Source organism: Neoarius graeffei, chromosome 4 (genome assembly GCF_027579695.1).
Source record: "Neoarius graeffei isolate fNeoGra1 chromosome 4, fNeoGra1.pri, whole genome shotgun sequence".
Taxonomy (NCBI): Eukaryota; Metazoa; Chordata; class Actinopteri; order Siluriformes; family Ariidae; genus Neoarius; species Neoarius graeffei.
This window is the reverse complement of record NC_083572.1, coordinates 70,859,835-70,880,756: the sequence shown is the minus strand read 5'-3', so window position 1 is coordinate 70,880,756 and position 20,922 is coordinate 70,859,835. Positions and strand designations below refer to the sequence as shown.

Here is a 20,922-nt window from a genome sequence, read left to right as displayed (position 1 = left end):
ATAATCACCTCGAGCGACTCAGCAAAATGGCGGCCAGCCATTTTGTCACTGTAAGTGAGGAAGAATTAGAAATTATGACAGAAAATGCTATTTCTAAAAGCACTAAAGATGCTACGAATTTGGTCTACAACTATTCAAAGGTAAGGTGGAATTGTGATTTATCTGTTTCAAAATCAAAACAAAGTATTTTATGCGAGTTGGCATAGATAAGTGACACAAGCCTGCACGGCACCGTTATTACATTTGCATGCAACTTTTGAAGTTTGAAATAAATTATTATTTTTTAAATACAATTTTAAAAAACATTAAAAAATAACCCTGTGTATTTATACTAAAACAATTATCTGCCTCAGGCTCAGTGATATATCACTTCACCTTCAGCGAATAATTATTAAATAATTGTCACAGAGCTGTTAAACTGGGCAGTTAAGTTTGGCTATTTTGCTGTTCACTTCTGTTGAAATTAAATAGTATGCAAATAATTTCCACTAAATTACCACAGTTAAACTCTTCTATATTATGTTTCTGAAAAATACAAGACAATTTAAAATAACATTAAAAGTACTTGATTTGACATTATGCTTTATGGGACTAGATTTAAAAAATTATTTTGCTATTTTCTGAATATTCATGAGGTAATTTGTTTATGCCGTCACAGGTGAGCCAATTAAAAAGGAGTAAAGAAGGTTGTGGAATGGCAGATCAAAACTGCAAGGCTGTGAAGAGGCCACGGAAGAGTCAGGACGACTCCTAACGGTCCATAGCCCACCCACCGATGCCTGTAATGCTATGCATTTGTGGGCTGGTTCTGACGTTATGTACTTTGTGCTGAGTGCAGTACTGATATGCATGGACAGCCCCTTTTCAGACATTGTAACATGACTGCTATCGCTCAGAACCCAAAAGAGGAGGGCTCGGACAAGACTAGGTATAAGAACAAGGGTCTCTGTAGATGCTACAAACTTAAATAGCATTCCAACAGACAAAATGCACGTATCCACAAATCCACTAGTATTCAACACCTAAACTCCTTCAGATACAGCGGGGTCCAAAAGTCTGAGACCACACTGAAAAGCTGGGATTTTTTTAAAAATTGGAAATAAAAAGGTTTTAGAATTTTGAAATATTCGAAACAAAGAAAGTAAATGTTTAATATCTTGAATAATTATCATTCAAGATTTTGCATTATTTCTAGGTCCCTGTTTAAATGTAAGTACATTTATGATATTGATCTTGTTAACTGAATTTTACAAAACCTTAGATTTTCCTCTTGCCTAATATCTTCTGTTGAAACATGTATTCAGATGACACTCCAGTGGATTTGATCTCAAATGGATGTTTTTACATAAAATTGTGGAATCCATGCAAGTGCACACTGTCATTAAAGCAAAAAAGGGATATACAAAATATTATGAAGTTCTGAAATTCATGGAAATATTCTAAAGATTCTACTTTTCAGTCAAGTTTTTGTCAGTTTTATTAAATTAGAAAAGAATGCAAAATAGAAGCATTTTCACTAGTGGTCTCAGAAGTTTGGACCCCAGTGGATGGACCCTTTTCACGTGACGTCATGACAAACGCGGCCGCCATTTTGGACGTGTACTACCAGTAGTTTACCACAGCCAGCATTGAGGAACGGCAGCAAAGAAAGTGTTTATTTTCAGCAAGACTTCCATCATGCCACTATATTGTTGTGCACCTGGATGTAGTAACCATCAACAAACAAGGCAAGGGTTATCATTTTATCGGATCCCGGTAGATGCTGACCGACGGAGAAGATGGATAGTGGCATACCAACGCTTGTGTAGTGACCACTTTGTTGGAGGTAAGATGAATAAAATTAGCCAGAAAAGGCATTACATTGCTGTTAACATTCTGTGGCGGCGAGTGTGTAACCAAATAGGCTAAAATAACCCATTGTAACCTCTGTTCTTCTGTAGTAGCTATTAGCTAGCGTTGTGTTCCTTTGCTGTTGGTAGACTGTAGGACAGATCAGAGGCAGTGTCCTACAAACAGCGCTTAATTTGAGGGGGAGCAAGCCGGAGCGCGCTCCGGAACCTCGGGCGTTGGCTCCGGCAGCTATTTACACTGGATCCGGTGATCCGACACCTCTTTTGACTATGTAACAAAAAAATAATAATAATTAAATTAAAAAATGCAAGTTTATTTAGTGTTAATGTCTGATTTTGATATCTGTCTTGTTGGTGATTTCTCTCATGAAACGACATCCACAAAATATCTGCAGATGAACTTAATTTGCAGTGTTATTACAAAACATGCCCAGAAGCGCAGCGCAGCGCCCCCCTCCCTCTTTTTTTCCGCACCGGAGCCGCTCATCCTCTGCGCTCCGGGACCTCCCACTTTACAAATTAAGCACTGCCTAGAAATAAGTGTTCAAAATAAGAGGAACATGTATTTGTCTCTTAAATCCAGGCCGTTCCCTGTAATCTGTAACAACGGTTGGAGAAAGTAATGGCAAATAGTGAGTGCACAAACCATAGAAGGTAAACTGTACACAGCGCCAGGGCAGTGTGATGGTATGTCTACTTTTAGATTGTGTTAGCTTATCAATGAACACACTGGTCACTCGATGAGTTTCATGTCTTTACGACGGATACTTAAATGTGTGTTAGGTATTATTGTTACAGTCTAAGCAGTCATTGTAGCAGCTAGATGAGCGAGAACCGAAAGGGTCTGTGCCATAAACCGTTATTTCTGTACGGCGTTGCTAATGTGTCGTTACTGTTGTTATTTCTCCCTCTGCTCGCCCTGTAAATGCCCTACGTCGCTGGATAGCGAAGGTATTTTCTGCATCTCACTCCTTTTTCTTGTATGTTCTCCGTTTGTCGCCTTCCTCGCATTCAAACCAATTCGAGCCGAAGTCCGCTACATGTCCAAAATGGTGGTCGCGTTTACGAAGGTCACGTGACTGAAAAGGGTCTATATCTGAACCTAGCAAGGGATTTGTATAATGTGAAGATTTGTTGACAAGAATAAAAGTTGGTACTGTATAATGTGTATTCCATAATGTGGTAAAATGTTAGTGGGTTGGAATAATTTCAATATTAGTCTTTAGATAGACATTTTGGGGAGGATTGTCAGCATGTTTGTGTTTAAACAAATAACTACATTAGATAGCTGGACTCATACTGTACTGCCTGTCAAGGCAGCTTTATCTTTTCATCATTTGACACAAAATGCAACCTTCCCTGTGGGAACATGGATTAATGACTATCTGGCCAACTGAAAGGCTGTGGCTTTAATCTTTTTTTGCACACTCCCTGTTGGATGAATAAAATGTCCGAAAGTCCCCATGCTTGGCTTTTCCTGGTGTGAGGTCACAATTAGGATCTGAGACTGTATTCTCAAAGAATCTTTTTAAGAGGAGAAAATTTAATTTTCAAAAATGGGTGTAATTATGGGTGGCACGTTGGTGTAGTGGTTAGCGCTGTTGCCTCACAGCAAGAAGGTCCGGGTTCGAGCCCCGTGGCTGGCGAGGGCCCTTCTGTGTGGAGTTTGCATGTTCTCCCCGTGTCCGCGTGGGTTTCCTCCGGGTGCTCTGGTTTCCCCCACAGTCCAAAGACATGCAGGTTAGGTTAACTGGTGACTCTAAATTGACCGTAGGTGTGAATGTGAGTGTGAATGGTTGTCTGTGTCTTTGTGTCAGCCCTGTGATGACCTGGTGACTTGTCCAGGGTGTACCCTGCCTTTTGCCCATAGTTAGCTGGGATAGGCTCCAGCTTGCCTGCGACCCTGTAGAACAGGATAAAGCGGCTAGAGATAATGAGATGAGAGATGGGTGTAATTATGATAGAGACTTAATGCAGCACCAGGCACATTCACATCGAGGGGCCATTTAGCATAGCCTGTTCACGTACCTGCACATTTTGGGGTGGGAAGAAACCACACAGATACTCCACACAAACAGTAACCCAGCTCAGGATCAAACTGGGTACCCTTGATCTGTGAAGTTGCCACACCAGTATTCCACCCTCCTAAGTGTACAGTATATTTATGTGTAATAGACAGGTAACTTGGGACAGCTCATGTCAATGGGCTAGCAGGGCTAAGCCCCCTGTCTTTCAAAGATAAAAGAAAAATCAATGCAAGGTTTCATATTTGGGGCATCCACATCATCTTATCTGCAGTTAACAAACATTCTAAAGAGGATTATTTGTGATGTATCAAGTTAGGGTGGTATGTTGAAATTGAAATTAAAACTGAAAACAATGGTTTATGAATAATCTTTAACCTGTATTGCAGTGAAAACAGTATAACGGCACATTATTTGATGGTTTACCTCGTGAATTTTTTTTTTTTTTTTTTTTCAAAAATAAATGCATTTCAATTTTTATTCTTGCAACACATTTAAAGAAGTTGGTATGGTAAAGCATTTACCACTTTACAATGTTGCCATTCCTTTTCACAATGCTTAAAAGATGTTTAGGGACTAAAGACACCAAGTGATGAAGCATTACAGGTGTCATTTTGTCCCATTCTTCCTGCAAACAGGTCTTAAAGTGTGCAATAGTACAGGGTCATTATCATATTTTTCTTTTTCAGAATTCACCACACATCCTCTATTGTGGAGAGAAAGGAAAGGCTCCCTCTTCTTCTGCAGCCATGCCTTTGTAATGTGTGCAGAATGTGGTTTTGCGTTGTCTTGTTGAAATATCCTTGGAAAAGATGTCGCCTTGAAGGCAGCATATGTTACTCCAAAATTTCAATGTTCCTTTCTGCATTAATGCTGCCATCACAGAAGTGTAATTTACCTTTGCCACGGGCACTGACACAACCCCATACCATGACAGACCCTGGCTTTTAGATTTATTGCTGGTAACAGTCTGGATGGTCCTTTTCATCTTTGGTCTGGAGCACACAGCATCTATTTCTTACCAAAAAAAAAAAAAAAGACACGGAACACTGATTTATCTGACCACAATACATGTTTCCACTTTGTGATGGTCCATTTCAGTTGCCTCCGAGCCCAGAGAAGTCAACGGTGCTTCTGGACACAGTTACCATAAAGCTTCCTTCTTGCACAGTAAAGTTTTAACTGGTATTTGTGGACATAACTTCATGCTGTAGTGCTTGACAAAAGTTTTCCAAAGTAATTCTGAGCCCATGTGGTTATATCAGCTATAGATGAATGAAGGTTCTTGATACATGTGATGGATCGGAGATCATGGGTGTCCAGTTTAGGCTTGCTCCCTTGCCCTTTACACGCTGAAATGCCTCCAGATTCCTGGAATCATTTTATGATGTTATGCACTGTAGAGGGTGAAATATCTAAATCCCTTCCTATCTTTCTTTTTTGTTTTTAAAAAGTTAAATAATTTTCTCATACATTTGTTGACAAACTGGTGATCCTCGACCCATCTTTGCTCCTCAAAGACTAGGCCTTTCCTTGTTAATGATTGTGTACCAAATGATTACAATCACCTCTTGACATCACCTGTTTAAAATCACATTATTTAATTGTTTTACCTCATTACTAGCCCTAAATTGCCCTCGTCTCACACTTTTTTGGAATGTGTTGCAGGCCTGAAATGCAGGTTTTTGTTTTAATTGTATATTAACAAATAAAATTAAGTTGACCAGACAAAACATGAAATATCTTGGGTTCATACCAGTGGCGTCGTTAAGTCCTATCACTCAGGGCCCCTGGTATTTTCACCCAAAAAAAAAAAAAAAAAAAAAGAGATTAAACCCTTTGGTGACTGACCCCTTGAAAATCATTCCTCCAGGAACGATGATGTTTCAGTTGTCAAGACAACGGAAAAACTAAAATACAAGAGCATTTTGTTTTGTGCACAAGAGCATTGTGACGTATCTTTCTGTTTTGTATTTTAGTTTTTCCGTTGTCTTGACAACTGAAACGTCATCGTTCCTGGAGGAACGATTTTCAAGGGGTCAGTCACCAAAGGGTTAACGAGAAAACAACTGACTGAAACAGATTGGAACTTGACTTGCAGCATCCAAAGACGGAGAGGGGGAACATAAGTGAGCGGTGCACAGTACGCATTCAAAATTTTGGTAACTGCCAACAGAAAAAGAATGTTCAGAACTGGTTGGGAGACAACTTCAAAAAACAATCCACTATTGTTAGATTTTTTCAAGATGAAAACAGATAGTAAGTCATCGACCATGGGTGTATATATACACTGTAAAACATTTTATCTCCGTTATGTATACTTACTACTTCTCCTTAACTCAATGAGCTCTGAAAAGTTTTTGATTTTGAACTGATCTGTGTAAGTTTTCGAAAATTAATTAAACTTGGACTAATTTGTTGTGTTGACTATTTGAGACTTTTGCCAGATCTCTGTGCGCTGATTTTGAATTTGGGTTTTTAAGTTATTGGTTGAAAAAAAAAAAAAAGGCAGGTGGAAGGATGGGAGAGAGAGAGAAAAAAAAAATGTTGCCATGACTTTTGGGTTTGAGAAAAACTATCTTATTTATTTTGAACCATGGGCAAATTATAAATCATAGATTTGAATTCCAATTAAAATATTGACATTTTGTGCTAAACAAGAAAGCATGACTCCTCCAGACAGAAGGAATCCATGTACCGCACATCAGCTGATGAAGGTGGGGGCGGATGAGGCGGAGGAAGAAAACGTTTGCCACAAGGATTTTCTTTTCTCCCTCGGAGCTATAGTGCTAGCTGGTAAGTTTAAATTTCATTTTTCCTTTATCGTAATAATGTTAACTATGTAGGTCACGTTTGTTTTTGTTTGGAAAGGCTTCATTTTTGGTCTCAACACTTGCCCACAAACTATGCCCTTCACCTTGTTCGAAGACTTGTGGCAGATAAACTTCACCAGTCATGGTTTTGATAAAAAGCTTAATTGTATAAACAGATAACATTTTTTAAAGTTTTCAACGTGACTCCCATACTATGTATACATTTTTTTTTTTATTTCATTCGCCATTAAAGTATTTTGCCTCCCTCCCCCATGGAAGTTAGCTTGATCGCTACTTTGCTCACTCTTCACGTGTTATACTGAATAGTAAGTTGGAGGGTTAACTTTGTTATTTTGAGAATGGATTTTATGCTGATAATTACTTGTGATAATGTGGCGCTTGTTTTAGGCTTGGGACAAAACGTGGTTGTGAGCGGATATAGTCTTTCCACTGCACTGTGTGCTAGTGTGACAGTGGGGCTGAACTCACTAAGCCGCCCGCTGAGCAGAGAGGACATGGGGAAAATGAAGCATATTCTGGGTTATAGTTTACTCTAGTCTTAGATGAAAGTATTCAGTCAAAATCACAACAAAATCCCTCAGGTAAAGGGTCACTCACAACCCACCGTACATGCTACTACGGGTGGTCTATGGTAAAAAAAAAAATTTGGCAAAACCATGCTTGAGACTTGCGCGACACTTACATGTGTTCAGCGCCGTAGAAGGTCGCAGACTGCCTGTGGAGACTTTTGGTCCTGCACATGCAAATTCTACGGGTCTTGCGAAAAATCAGGAATGCATATACTACGTATGGGACCCGTACTCCTTTTGTACGCCTGAACCAAATTAGCAGCACGGCTAGTAGGGGCTTTGCAATGACCGTAAGACGCACAAGTGACGCATGGTCATTGTACGAGTGACGTGCCTCAGAAGTACTCCACAAGTACTCCACACTTGCTACTTGTGTGGCCCCTAAGACACAAGTACATCTCACTTTCTACCCCTATGTATGGCGTGCACGCAACACACGCAACCCGCACGTGACACAAGGAGCAAGACTCGGGGGAGGGGGTATATAGATGGGGCGGCACGGTGGTGTAGTGGTTAGCGCTGTCGCCTCACAGCAAGAAGGTCCAGGTTCGAGCCCCGTGGCCGACGAGGGCCTTTCTGTGCGGAGTTTGCATGTTCTCCCCGTGTCCGCATGGGTTTCCTCCGGGTGCTCCGGTTTCCCCCACAGTCCAAAGACATGCAGGTTAGGTTAACTGGTGACTCTAAATTGACCGTAGATGTGAATGGTTGTCTGTGTCTATGTGTCAGCCCTGTAATGACCTGGTGACTTGTCCAGGGTGTACCCCACCTTTCGCCCGTAGTCAGCTGGGATAAGCTCCAGCTTGCCTGCGACCCTGTAGAACAGGATAAAGTGGCTAGAGATAATGAGATGAGATGATATATTGTAACAGTTTGTATGGGTGGGTGGAGCACAGAGGACGGCAGGACAGAGATCAGATTCGGGAATAGGGCTTTTATTGCCACACTTTTCAGTGAACAACTTTCAACAAAACAGACAGACACACACACACGACCGGCGTCTGGTTCGGGAAAGAGCTCCCTCTGCTCTCGCTCTCCCTCCTTAAGTAGGGCGCGGTCACTGGGAAGACACACAAACACAGGTTAATTGCCCTCAGGTGTAGTGATTCTGCCACTTACCTTCCCTGACTCCGCCCTCCTGTCACAGACCAGCGCTTGACCACGCCCCCGCTGCCACATACCCCCACCGCCCGACTCAAGCCACTGGAGGGGCGCGTGGTCCGAACAGAGGGTGAAAGGGCGTCCCAGCAGGTAGTAACAGAAGGCGAGGACCGCCCACTTGATCGCCAAGCACTCTTTTTCGATGGTGCTGTAGCGCCCCTCACGCACCGACAGCTTCCTGCTGATGTACAAGACTGGGCGGTCCTCCCCCTCGACCTCCTGGGACAAAACAGCCCCAGCCCTCTGTCCGACGCATCCGTCTGCAACATAAAGGGGAGAGAGAAGTCAGGGGAGTGTAAAAGTGGCCCCCCACACAGTGCAGCCTTTATCTCAGAGAAAGCCTGCTGGCATTGCTCCGTCCACTGGACCGGATCTGGTGCCCCCTTTTTAGTCAGATCAGTCAGTGGGCTGGTGACGTCCGAATAATTAGGTATAAACCTACGATAATAGCCAGCCAGCCCCAGGAACTGTCTCACCCCCTTTTTGGTCTTGGGCCTCGGGCAGGCTGCAATTGCTGCTGTCTTGTTAATTTGGGGACGCACCTGCCCGTTGCCCAAGTGGAAGCCCAGATACCGTATTTCCACCCGCCCAATCGCACACTTCTTTGGGTTGGCTGTGAGACCCGCTCGCCTCAGCGACCTAAGGATGGCCCTCAGATGTTCGAGGTGCCTCGGCCAGTCATTACTATAGACGATAATGTCATCGAGGTAGGTGGCCGCATAAGTGGCGTGGGGGCGGAGGACCCTGTCCATCAGCTGCTGAAATGTAGCGGGTGCCCCAAACAGCCCAAAAGGAAGTGTGACAAATTGGTGTAATCCGAACGGTGTGGAAAAGGCCGTTTTTTTCTTGGGATAGTGGAGTCAAGGGGATCTGCCAATAACCCTTTGTTAAATCCAGTGTCGAATAAAAGCTAGCCGTGCCTAGTCGATCGAGCAACTCATCAATACGAGGCATTGGGTACGCGTCAAATTTAGACACCGCGTTGACTTTTCTATAGTCCACACAGAACCGGACCGACCCGTTGGCCTTGGGTACCAAGACCACCGGGCTGCTCCAGTCACTGTGGGACTCCTCGACGATGCCCATTTCGAGCATGGCCTCGAGTTCTTCCCGAACCACCTTTTATTTGTGTTCGGGTAGCCTGTAAGGGCGGCTACGCACTACCACCCCTGGGGGCGTCTCAATGTGGTGCTCTATGAGGTCGGTGCGACTGGGCAGGGGCGAGAACACGTCTGAAAACTCGGTCTGCAACTGGGCGACCTCCGCGAGTTGGGTCGGGAAGAGGTGGTCTCCACAGAGGACTGGAGCGGTACGTGACGCCAATGCCCCTTTTTGAATCTCTGGCCCCAGCTCCACCTTCTCCGGAACCCCCGACACCAACACCATGGGGACCTGCTCATTCCAGAGTCTAAGCAGATTGAGGTGGTAAATCTGTAGCGCCCCACCCCTGTCCATTCGCCTCACCTCGTAGTCGACGTCCCCAACTCGCCGTGTGACCTCAAAGGGTCCTTGCAACTTGGTGATCAATTTGGAGCTCGATGTGGGCAACAATACAAGTACTTTATCTCCCGGTGCGAACTCCCTAAGGCACGTACCCTTGTTGTACAGGCGGGCTTGCCGCAAATTCTCCTGGGTTAGGTGGGTGAGTGTGTGGAGTTTTGCGCGCAGGTCAATAACGTATTGAATTTCATTTTTACTTTGTGAAGGTCCCTCCTCCCAATTTTCCCGCAGCACATCTAGAATGCCGCCCGGCTTACGCCCATATAATAATTCAAACGGGGAGAACCCCGTGGAGGCTTGGGGGACCTCTCACACTGAAAACAACAAGGGCTCGAGCCACTTATCCCAATTATGTGCGTCCTCACTTATGAATTTTTTAATTATATTCTTGAGGGTGCGATTGAACCGTTCAACTAAACCGTCCGTTTGTGGGTGATACACGCTGGTGCGGATCGGCTTAATTCCCAATAACCCATACAGTTCATGCAGTGTCCGTGACATAAACGTGGTGCCTTGATCAGTCAGAATCTCTTTCAGGATTCCAACTCGGGAGATAACGCGGAAGAGCGCCTCCGCAATACTGCGTGCTGAGATATTGCGCAGAGGCACTGCTTCCGGGTATCGCATTGCATAGTCCAACAGAACTAATATAAAGCAGTACCCTCGTGCTGACCGATCTAATGGCCCGATGAGATCCATCCCAATTCTTTCGAACGGGGTCTCGATTAATGGTAGAGGGCACAAAGGCGCTTTTGGAATGGCCGCTGGATTTACTAACTGGCATTTGCGGCATGCCGTACATCACCTACGAACATCGCCGCGAATCCCCGGCCAATAGAAACGGGCCATTATTTGGGCTAGTGTCTTATCCTGCCCTCAGTGTCCAGCCATGGAATTAAAGTGAGCCGCCTGGAATACCAATTCCTGGCGTCTCTTTGGAATTAAAAGCTGCGTGATTTGCTCTTTCATCTGAGTGTCCTGCATCACTCAGTATAATCTATCCTTCATAATAGAAAAATAGGGGAAGGATGGGGTGATGTTCGGCGAGAGCGTTTGACCATCGATTACTCTCACTTGGTCAAATGCATGCCGCAGAGTCTCGTCTCGTGACTGTTCTAACGGGAAATCTGCAAGGGATTCCCCGAGAGAGAGAGGAGGAACCTGCGGCTCCTCACTCTGACGTGGAGATGACATAGACGGCTCTGTGACAACTGCTCCCGCCAAGGCGACACCGGGACCTCCCCCTGCTGAAGTATGGCAGGACCCACTCTTCACTAAACAGCTCATCAACTTCCCGAATCCCGGCCAATCAGTCCCCAAAATTATCGAGTGGGTGAGGCGAGGATTAACCGCCGCCTTTAATATAAATTTTTCCCCTCGGAAAAAAATGTGGACCGACACCAAAGGGTAGCTGTGAACATCCCCGTGCACACACAACACCTTCACCCCCTGTGCTCCCCCCAATGCCTCGTTTTGCACCAGGCTTTGGTGAATTGAGGTTTGATTACAACCGGAATCCACCAACGCCTGATATGTATCCCCTTGAATACTCACCGGTATGCGATACGCCCCGGCCTGATCGAGGGCGGCTCCTGGCGCGTCAGGGAGCCGAACCACCGTGCCCACCTCCATTGCCGTGCACTGCTGTTGGAGGTGGCCCGGCTCCCCGCAGCGCCAGCAAACCGGCCCGGGCTTCCTCTCTGCACCGGTGTTCTGGGGCTCACTCACCTGAGTGGGGGGAGAGACAGACACAGAAGGGAGAAACGGGAGGGCACCGCGGGCGCGGCAGGCCGGCTGGGGTGGCACCGGCCCCCACCTCCGTGGTGGGGGAATGGGGTGAGGACGGGACACAGGAGGAGAGGGAGAGAGAGAGAGAAGAGGAGAGAAGAGAAGAGGCTGTCTGCTGTCCTGCCGCCGGGACAGCCGCCAAATGGTCCTCCACCAGCTTGATGGCCTGATCCAGCGACGCCGGGCGGTGGCACTGGACCCACTCCGCAGTTCCTGCTGGCAAGCATGCGATGAACTGTTTCAGTACCACCTGGTCAACGATCTCCTCGGTGTCGTGGTTGTCGGCCCTCAGCCACTGCCAGCAGGCGTCCCGGAGTTGGTGGCCAAACTCGAACGGCTGGCCGACTTCCTCCAAGCACAAAGCGCAGAAGCGCTGACACTGCTGCTCAGGGGTGCACCCCACACGCTGGAGGACGGCCCGGTGGAGGTCTGCGTAGGCCAGCCGACGGTCGGCGGGGAGCTGTAGCGCGGCCAGCTGCGCCTCTCCCGTTCGCAGGGGGAGGAGGCACGCCGCGCGCTGCTCCATCGGCCACCCCGAGGTCTCCGCGACTTGCTCGAAGAGTGTGATAAATGCCTCGGGGTCGTCCTGCGGGCCCATCTTGGTTTGGGTGAGGGGGGACGGGCCCGCGGTGGGAGCGCTGGTGGACCCCGCCGACGCGAGGAGGTGTCGGAACGCCTCACAATCTTCTTGCTCGGCCAGCACTAGGGCCTCAAACCACTGTTCCTGTTCCTTTCGGAGGGTGATTAGCACCTGGTGCTGGCTTTGCTGGGCCGTGGCGAGGGCGTGGACCAGTTCGGCGAACGGGGAGGACTCCATGGGGCTGATTGGCTGCTGCGCTCCAGATCCCAGGTTTCAGCACCACTGTAACGGTTTGTATGGGTGGGTGGAGCACAGAGGACGGCAGGACAGAGATCAGGTTCGGGAATAGGGCTTTTATTGCCACACTTTTCAGTGAACAACTTTCAACAAAACAGACAGACACACACACGACCGGCGTCTGGTTCGGGAAAGAGCTCCCTCTGCTCTCGCTCTCCCTTCTTAAGTAGAGCGCGGTCACTGGGAAGACACACAAACACAGGTTAATTGCCCTCAGGTGTAGTGATTCTGCCACTTACCTTCCCTGACTCTGCCCTCCTGTCACAGACCGGCGCTTGACCATGCCCCCGCTGCCACATTTTTTTTATTTTTATATATATATATATATATATATATATATATATATATATATATATATATATATAGGGGAGGAACCAAGGAACCGATCATGTAATGCCTCACTCACAACCCGCCGTAAGTGTTTTGGACATGCACGGGTCGCAGGGTTTGGTAGCTCGCAACCATGTCTCAGTGAACCCGGGTGAAAGTTTGGGGGGGGGGGGGGGGGAGTATGGGCAAAGTACTTGTCAAGTACAGGTTGCACACCTGACTTCCTCGTGACGTGGGGAAAATTGCGCCATTAGCCCGTGGAAAGCGTCTATCTGATGCCCGTGATCCGTGCGTGTTCAGTGAGTGTGGAGTGTGTGAGACTTGCATTTTACCAGTTTCCTGCACTACGAGTTCAAGCCACATTTGTGACACGTGATTTAGCACGTTACAATCACTCATAACTTGTGAGACGCAAGCCAGGAGTGGGTATAAAACCAGCATGTCTGCAACATTCTGCATCTGTCTTTCAACTGAAGAACATTGGATATTTTGTTTTTATTTCTATTTTAACAGAAAGCTTCTTCACTTATTAATGTGATTTTCAAGAAGGTCCTGATAAATTATTTTCACAAAAGATATAAAACAGAATTTGGAGGTTCAATATGAAAAAAAAAAGGGGAGTCCCATATACGTTTTCGTACATTGGGGGAGTGCCTGTTAGAGAGCGCACTTGTCCTGGGCCATCGGCATAGTGAGGTAGGGTGGCCAGTTCCTTTCCTCGCCGCCTTTAACTTCCCCAGTGTTTCCACCAGGTCCCCATTCACTGCTGGGTGGACAGGGAGCGAGCCCCAGATCCCCGTCGAGCCGAGGCTCGAACCAGGGACCGTTCGCTTAGCGGTCAAGCGCTCTAACCACTTGGCCACCTGCGCTCCTCAATATGAAAACCAATTAGTTAAAAGTCAACATTATTTTGTAAAAGTAAAAATATAAAGTTAAAATTATTTAAGTTTCAAAAAGTTTTTAAAGAAATTCGATTTAAAATGGCTAATCTTAGAACACTGCTTAAGTGCATCACTCAGATTGTTCCATTCTTTTTTTTAAATATTTTTATTAGGAGGCAAGGCACATCAAAACAGGAATCAATGCCAAATCTACATTAACTACCACACCATCCCTGCACAACAATCTGCAAAATATACACACCGACACCACAGAAATACTGTGCATCTCAATGAATTAAAAGCAAGGCATACAGTCTACCTCCTAGCAGGGCCGGATTATGGACCGGGCCAGTGGGGCCGGCGCCCAGGGGCCCAAGGGGTCCAGGGGCCTGGGGGGGCCCATAGCGATGCCGATTGTGACATCAGAGGGCCTCTATTCTCTAGGATCTTATGACTACTTACACTGTTATAGGGCATATCTGAAGAAAACAGAGGGAAGGGGTGGGTTGGTGGGCGGCGGGGGACGGCTCTTGTGAAAACTCCTGAGGCCGTAACGTCTGCCAACTAGGGGTTCAAGGAAGTAGGGGAAATGCTTTCAGAGGATCCTATGATTATGAAAGCCCCTGCTAAGGGTTGTGACTTCTGGCTATCTGGGGGCCCTAGAGAGAGCCCTAACGGGAAAGCGTACTGTTAAGAGTAGCACCAAATTCTGGGCCCTATGGACCTAGCTCAAATGGACCCCCCCCAAAAAAAACCTGACTCCCTATGGGGCCCCCCCAATACGTAGGGCCCTGGTGACTGAGTCCCACTTCCCCCCTACTTCGACGCCCCTGAAGAGAGCCCTCTGATTACAAACGTCCTTACAAAGGGCCTCTGATTTACCAAGGGTTTTGGTGTTGGGGTTCGTTTTTGTTCCTTACTTCATGTCATGTCATAGGCACATAACATGCCTTGTGTGCCTCACGCCGGGGACACATACACACGAATTTGGCAAAGCGAAGCGAAATTCGCCATTCATTCCTATGAGGGAAGCGAAGTAGGGCGAAGGCAAGCGAACAGGGCGAAGCGAAGTGAAAATATTTGGCCAAGTTTAATATGCAAATGAGGAGTGAATTTTGCCTGCGGCGGCCAATCAAATAAACAACAAATGTTTTAATCGATTTGATTCACCGCTACGACCTCAAAGCCGTTGTAAGGACTAGTGTATTTTCAGTGAGAAATTTCGGAAGTCTAAGTGAAAATCTAATATCGATTTTCCAATGGACTGACCAGAAGGGGCGGAGACTTGAGCTCTCTCTATATATAGGCTCCCTGCTTCAGTACTCCTCACAACATTCTGACCATTCAGCTTGACAACTTGCTCTGTGTTCAGCCTGTTCAACCAGACTTGTTCAGCAGTTTAGCATCCAACAGCCTTTTTAAAGGCTTATATCCATTCATATATTATATTACACATCACTGCACATTCAAAGGTTCAAAGCCTTTGTAAAAGGCTAGTGCATTTCCAACAGCCTTTGTGAAGACTCATTGTCTATTATATTATATTACTAGAAACAACACTGCACCTTCAAAGGTTCAAAGCCTTTTTAAAGGCTCATTGCCTTTAATTATTGTATTGCGTGTGTGTGTGTGTGTGTGTATATTATTATTATAATCAGTTGTGAGAAATTTAGGAAGTCCCAGTGAAAATCCAATAGATATAACACTCCCACATTACACTTGGCATCAGTAATATGGATTGCGAACAAAAAAGTGGGGCTTCAAAACAAAAAGCCAAAAAAAAGTAAGGAGGCAAAGCAGGCCAATTTTTAAAAAAAATGTGCCTCTGATTTCTAACTTTTTCGACAAGCCTCAAGATTCAAGTATTGATAATGTCATCAGTGGCCCGAGTTGTAGCAATGAAGAGATCACTACTGGCTTGATCATACAGGAGCCCTCACAGACCCAATCAAGCGTAGACCCGACCTGTCAGGCTCAGGCCTCAGGCCCACAATCAGACCAGGCATCGCCTGAGAAAGTGTTTCCAAGTGAGGAGGAGTGCACGGAGCCCAGTTTCACACCAGAAGCTTGGGACTCCAACTCCAGTTGTGAAACACTCAATAACCCTGCTTTATGGCCAAATACCACAACCGACCAAGACTGCACTCTTGTTAGTACAGGAGACTCACTGTCAGACCAGGCATCGCCTGAGAAAGTCTTGTCAAGTCAGAAGGGGTACACCGAGACCAGTATCACAGCTGGGGGCTCAAACTCCTGGTGTGAAACAGATAATGACCCTGCTTTATGGCCAAGTTCCATTACTGAACAAGCCAAGTCGATTCTGGTTAGTAGAGGAGCAGCTGCTTTTCAAAATCGAGGTGAAAAGTACCCTGCCTCAAGTAGGGATAGGACAATGAGGGGCATGACTAGGAGTTTCACAAATTCCTTACTCAAATGTTCTCTACCTAATGGCCAATCTGTGACTAGGCAGTGGCTACTTTACACCCTTCAACTGGTTGCATCTTTTGTTTTGCTTGCAAGCTATTTTCAAGTAAGCACAATGTGTTTGTCCATGGGTTTTCTGATTGGAAACATTCTGAGCGTATCGGTGAGCATGAGAGGAGTGAGGAGTATAGGGCTTGCATGCTAGCATTACACAATCGCTCCAAAAATACAGGAAGAGTTGATTCTGATCTTGTCAAACAAATGGATGCAGAGAAGCAATACTGGCGGGAAGTTTTGAAAAGAGTTGTTGCTGTAATCCAGTTTTTGGGGGAGAGGGGCCTTGCTTTCAGGGGAGACGATGAGCAGCTGGGATCACCTCACAATGGTAATTTCTTGGGCATTGTCGAACTGTTGGCCAAATTTGACCCTTTTCTAGCTGACCATCTCCAAAGGTTTCGAGGCAAGGGCAAAGGCTCTGTGTCCTACCTCTCAACAATCTGTGAGGAATTTATCCACTTAATGGGAGAAAGAACAAAGGAAGCAATTATCAGCGAGATTAAAGAGTCCAAATACTTTTCTGTTATAGTTGACTCCACTCCAGACCTTGCTCATGTGGACCAACTCACTTTTATTTTCAGGTTTGTAAATAATGGTGGAGAAGTAGTTGAGCGTTTTCTGGCTTTTGAGCCTATTGGAAATCATAGTGGGAGCAGTTTGGCTGAGTGTGTTGTTGCTATGGTGGAGAACCTGGGCCTAGACTTAACTAACTGTAGAGGCCAGTCTTATGACAATGCAAGTAATATGTCAGGAAAGTACAATGGAGTCCAAGCTCATCTGAAACAAATAAACCCATTAATTTGTTATGTCCCCTGTGCAGCACATTCGTTGAATTTAGTTGGTGTCAATGCTGTTGACAGTTGCCCAGAAGCTGGTCATTTTTTTGACTTTGTGCAATCACTATACACATTTTGTACCTCGTCAACACACAGGTGGGGAAAGGTGTTTCGTGATACAGATGTGAAACTCACATTGAAATCGTTGTCAGGTACTCGCTGGAGTTCAAGAGCTGAATCCACAAAGGCTCTTTGGAAATATTATCCACAATTGAGAGGGGCACTGAACAATATTTCCAAAGATTCACAGGAGAAACGTGAAACTAGAAGCGAGGCCTCTGCACTCTGTGGCAAGCTGGACACCCTAGAGATAGCCTTCATGGCACACTTTTGGGATACAATACTGCAGCGGTTCCAAGCCACAAGTCTGCAGTTGCAGAAACATAACATTGACATACTCATGTTGCATACTCAGGGCTCATGGCTAACATGGCGCGCACGCACACGCACGGTTGGTTGGGCCCCGTGCTTGCTGCAATTGGTGCACTTTTTATCGGATTTATTCATATTTTTACGCATTTTAAATATAATTTTAATAAGCTTTTTATGACAATACGTGCATTGCTGCAATATGTTAGAAAACGTAGTGCCTGTGTGCATGTTGAACAAAAACAACTACAACATCAGAGACGGCACGCAAACGAACAATGGCACCTGAATCACCTGCCAACGTTAGGCCTACTGCTGTTTATCTGTGCTGTGGCGGCATTTCTCGTCTCTACGGGTCTGTTTGGATCATCAACATCTAGATCCCCACCAAAACTCGTAAGAAATGTCCAAACACTGGGTTTTATCCCGGACAAACTCCATCTGAACAATTTTGGATATGGGCAACTCGCCATTTATCGCTCATTTTTAATCCTTGGTCCAAGGCGCCGTCTGTGCACGGCAGTCCATTACTCTAAGCGCATAAGAACAAATAAATCGCATTGGAAAGCATACCTTCTCTTCCTGATCTTGCTTGCTGGAGACATACAACTCAATCCAGGCCCAGGCCCTGTGGATACACCTGCTGACAACGTGGCGGGCCTCCCTCGCCAACCGGCGGAATTTCCTACTATGGATGTCACGGCTCTGATCACCCCCACGCTACCTGGAGTACCTGCAGGTTTCCTAACGCGTTTGACTAACGAGGACGGAGCCTGCTACGGCGATCCGAATCTACATCATGGCGTGGAGAGTTTAACAGCACGATCAGTGAATCCATCCTGCATGGTTGAAAGGTTGGTGGAGGCTGCAGAGTTTGGAAATAAACAAGAATCGACAGGCGCCTTGGATTGTTCAACTGACCGTGCCGGCTGGCGTGGAACAACTGTCCCCACTAAAGTAAGATCACTTCAAACACAAGCACAGACAAAGCAGAGACGGACTTTATTCTTTCAAACTGTTAATCACGCCAAAGTAGTGTGGGACCCTACGGTAAAACCTAAAGGTATTTTGGGGGGTCATCTAAACATCCGAAGTCTGGTTCCTAAGTGTGATGAGATCAGAATGCTACTGTCCGAGTCTAATATTGATTTTCTATGTATTAGTGAAACATGGCTGCATGAAAAAATTTTAACCAGTATAATCAATGTTCCGGGATATAAATGTTTTAGAAGAGACCGAACTTTCGGGAGGGGAGGGGGTGTTCTTATATATGTTAAGGACTCGCTCAATGCAAAAGAAGTCTCCCTGACGGCTGATATTGAATGTCTATGTATTAATGTCACATTGTCGCAAAACATGCAATTTAATATAATGGTGGTATACAGCCCTCCTTCTGCGTGTACTACAAAGCTTTGTGCGAACTTAGACGCACTGTTTAAAAACTTTAAACATAACAGTGAAATACTGGTATTCGGGGATTTTAATATAAATTGGTTAGACAAACGCGGTAGAAAACTTTTTAAAGATCTCTCATTTAAACATGATTTTAGCCAGCAGATTAAAAACCCCACACGTATTACCAAGAGCAGCCAAACACTAATAGACTTAATGTTTACAAATAAGCCTGACAGAATCATAAAAACCTATAATTTAGTCACTGGTTTGTCAGATCATAATTTGACACTAGCTGCAAGAAAACTCACAAAAAAACGATTGGCAAAGTTTATAAATCAAAACAAAAAATCCTATAGATTTAAGATTCCTCATAAAACAATGACTGCATTTGAGAACGAATTAAAGGGTGTTAATTGGGATGACCTCCTACAACTTGATCAAGTAAATGCTTGCTGTGATCATCTAACATCTGCTATTGTATGCATTATTGACAAGTTCACGAAAAAGACAAAACAATCCCACAAAAAATTTCAGTTACCATGGATGACTGATGATATCCGAAAACTGATGAAAAAGCGAGATTATACTCTGAAAATGTTTATTAAAACTCGTAGTGACATTGATTCAAAATTATATAAAAGTCTGCGTAACCAGGTGGTTAAACAGCTTAGAATGTCCAAATCAAATTACTACATCCATGTTTTATCAGAGGCCAAAGGGAATGGCAAGCTTATCTGGAAGCAACTAAATAGTCTATTAAATCTAGAGGGTAAAAACACCCAAAATCAATTTAAACTCAAACTTGGAGAAAATGTCATCTCTGATAGTACACAAGTCTCAAACGAATTTAATAATTTCTTTATAGAATCTGTCAAGAACCTTGCCTCAGGTTTCCCCTGTAAGAATAATGCTGTCCAAACAGCATTAATCGATGACCAAGAGAATTCATTTCACCTTAAAGAGGTCAGTCATACTGCTGTTTTAAAAGCTATAAATGACCTAAACACCACATACTCAAAAGACATCTATAATTTAGACACAGCTTTTCTCAAGAAATACAGCAGCATCCTAGTCCAACCCCTCACCCATCTCATTAATATCTCTATTAAAACTGGACAATTTCCAGATGGGTGGAAAACTGCTCAAGTAATACCACTCTTTAAATCTGGAGATGTTGGAATTATATCTAATTATAGACCCATTAGTCTTCTTCCAGTTTTTTCTAAAGTCCTGGAGAAGATTGTTTCAGAACAACTAATGCGCTACCTTGAGTCAAATCACTATTTGCATCCTTTGCAATTCGGATTCAGATGTAACTACTCTACAGAATCCGCCACTTGTTATTTAACTGAAAAAATAAAACAATCACTTGACAAAGGGCATGTGGTCGGTGCAGTATTCCTAGATTTAAAAAAAGCGTTTGATACAGTCAATCACAATATTTTAATTTCAAAACTAATTAAGTTCAATTTCTCTAAAAAGTCATTGTCTTGGTTTGAGTCATACTTAAAGGGCCGGGAGCAATGTGTTACTATTAATGATGTGAGTTCTAATTTTCTTAAAATTGAAACGGGGATCCCTCAAGGTACTGTCTTAGGGCCTATACTGTTCAGTCTTTATATCAATGACTTACCAGATGTGTGCCCAGATATAGGTCTACAGATGTATGCAGATGACACAGTGGTATATGCATCTGGTAAGACCTGTACTCTTGTGGCTGAGAAACTAAATACTACCTTGCATAAAATAGCATTTTGGCTGGCTTCATCCTGTTTAACCCTAAACATTAAAAAGACAAATTCTGTGTGTTTCTCTATAAAGAAACAACCAATAAACACCCTGGATATAAGAATTAACGGTGAGCCCATTGAGCAAGTCCCCGAAGTGAAATATCTGGGTATAATCATGGATTATCAGTTGAACTTTAAAAGTCATGTAAAGAAAATGTGTAAGACTATTAAGGCAAATCTAGGATGTTTTAAGATGATAAGAAATTGCTTAACTCTAAATTGTGCCTTTGTTTTTATGAA

At 44.7% G+C, this 20,922-nt stretch overlaps 2 protein-coding genes across 2 annotated transcripts in view; one reads left to right on the top strand and one right to left on the bottom strand.

Annotated features, from left to right (window-relative positions):
- LOC132884605 (peptidyl-prolyl cis-trans isomerase FKBP5-like) overlaps nt 1–1,161 on the top strand; it is a 66,371-nt gene extending 65,210 nt beyond the window's left edge. The window contains exon 8 of the mRNA XM_060918450.1: nt 659–1,161. Within this exon, the coding sequence (XP_060774433.1) occupies nt 659–754 (96 nt within the window). The 3' untranslated portion in view covers nt 755–1,161. The remainder of the gene's footprint in view (nt 1–658) is intronic.
- A 3,244-nt stretch (nt 1,162–4,405) lies between these two features.
- Nucleotides 4,406–20,922, bottom strand: part of LOC132885195 (sodium- and chloride-dependent GABA transporter 2-like) — a 289,130-nt gene continuing 272,613 nt past the window's right edge. Inside the window, exon 16 of the mRNA XM_060919569.1 lies at nt 4,406–4,885. Within this exon, the coding sequence (XP_060775552.1) occupies nt 4,859–4,885 (27 nt within the window). The 3' untranslated portion in view covers nt 4,406–4,858. The remainder of the gene's footprint in view (nt 4,886–20,922) is intronic.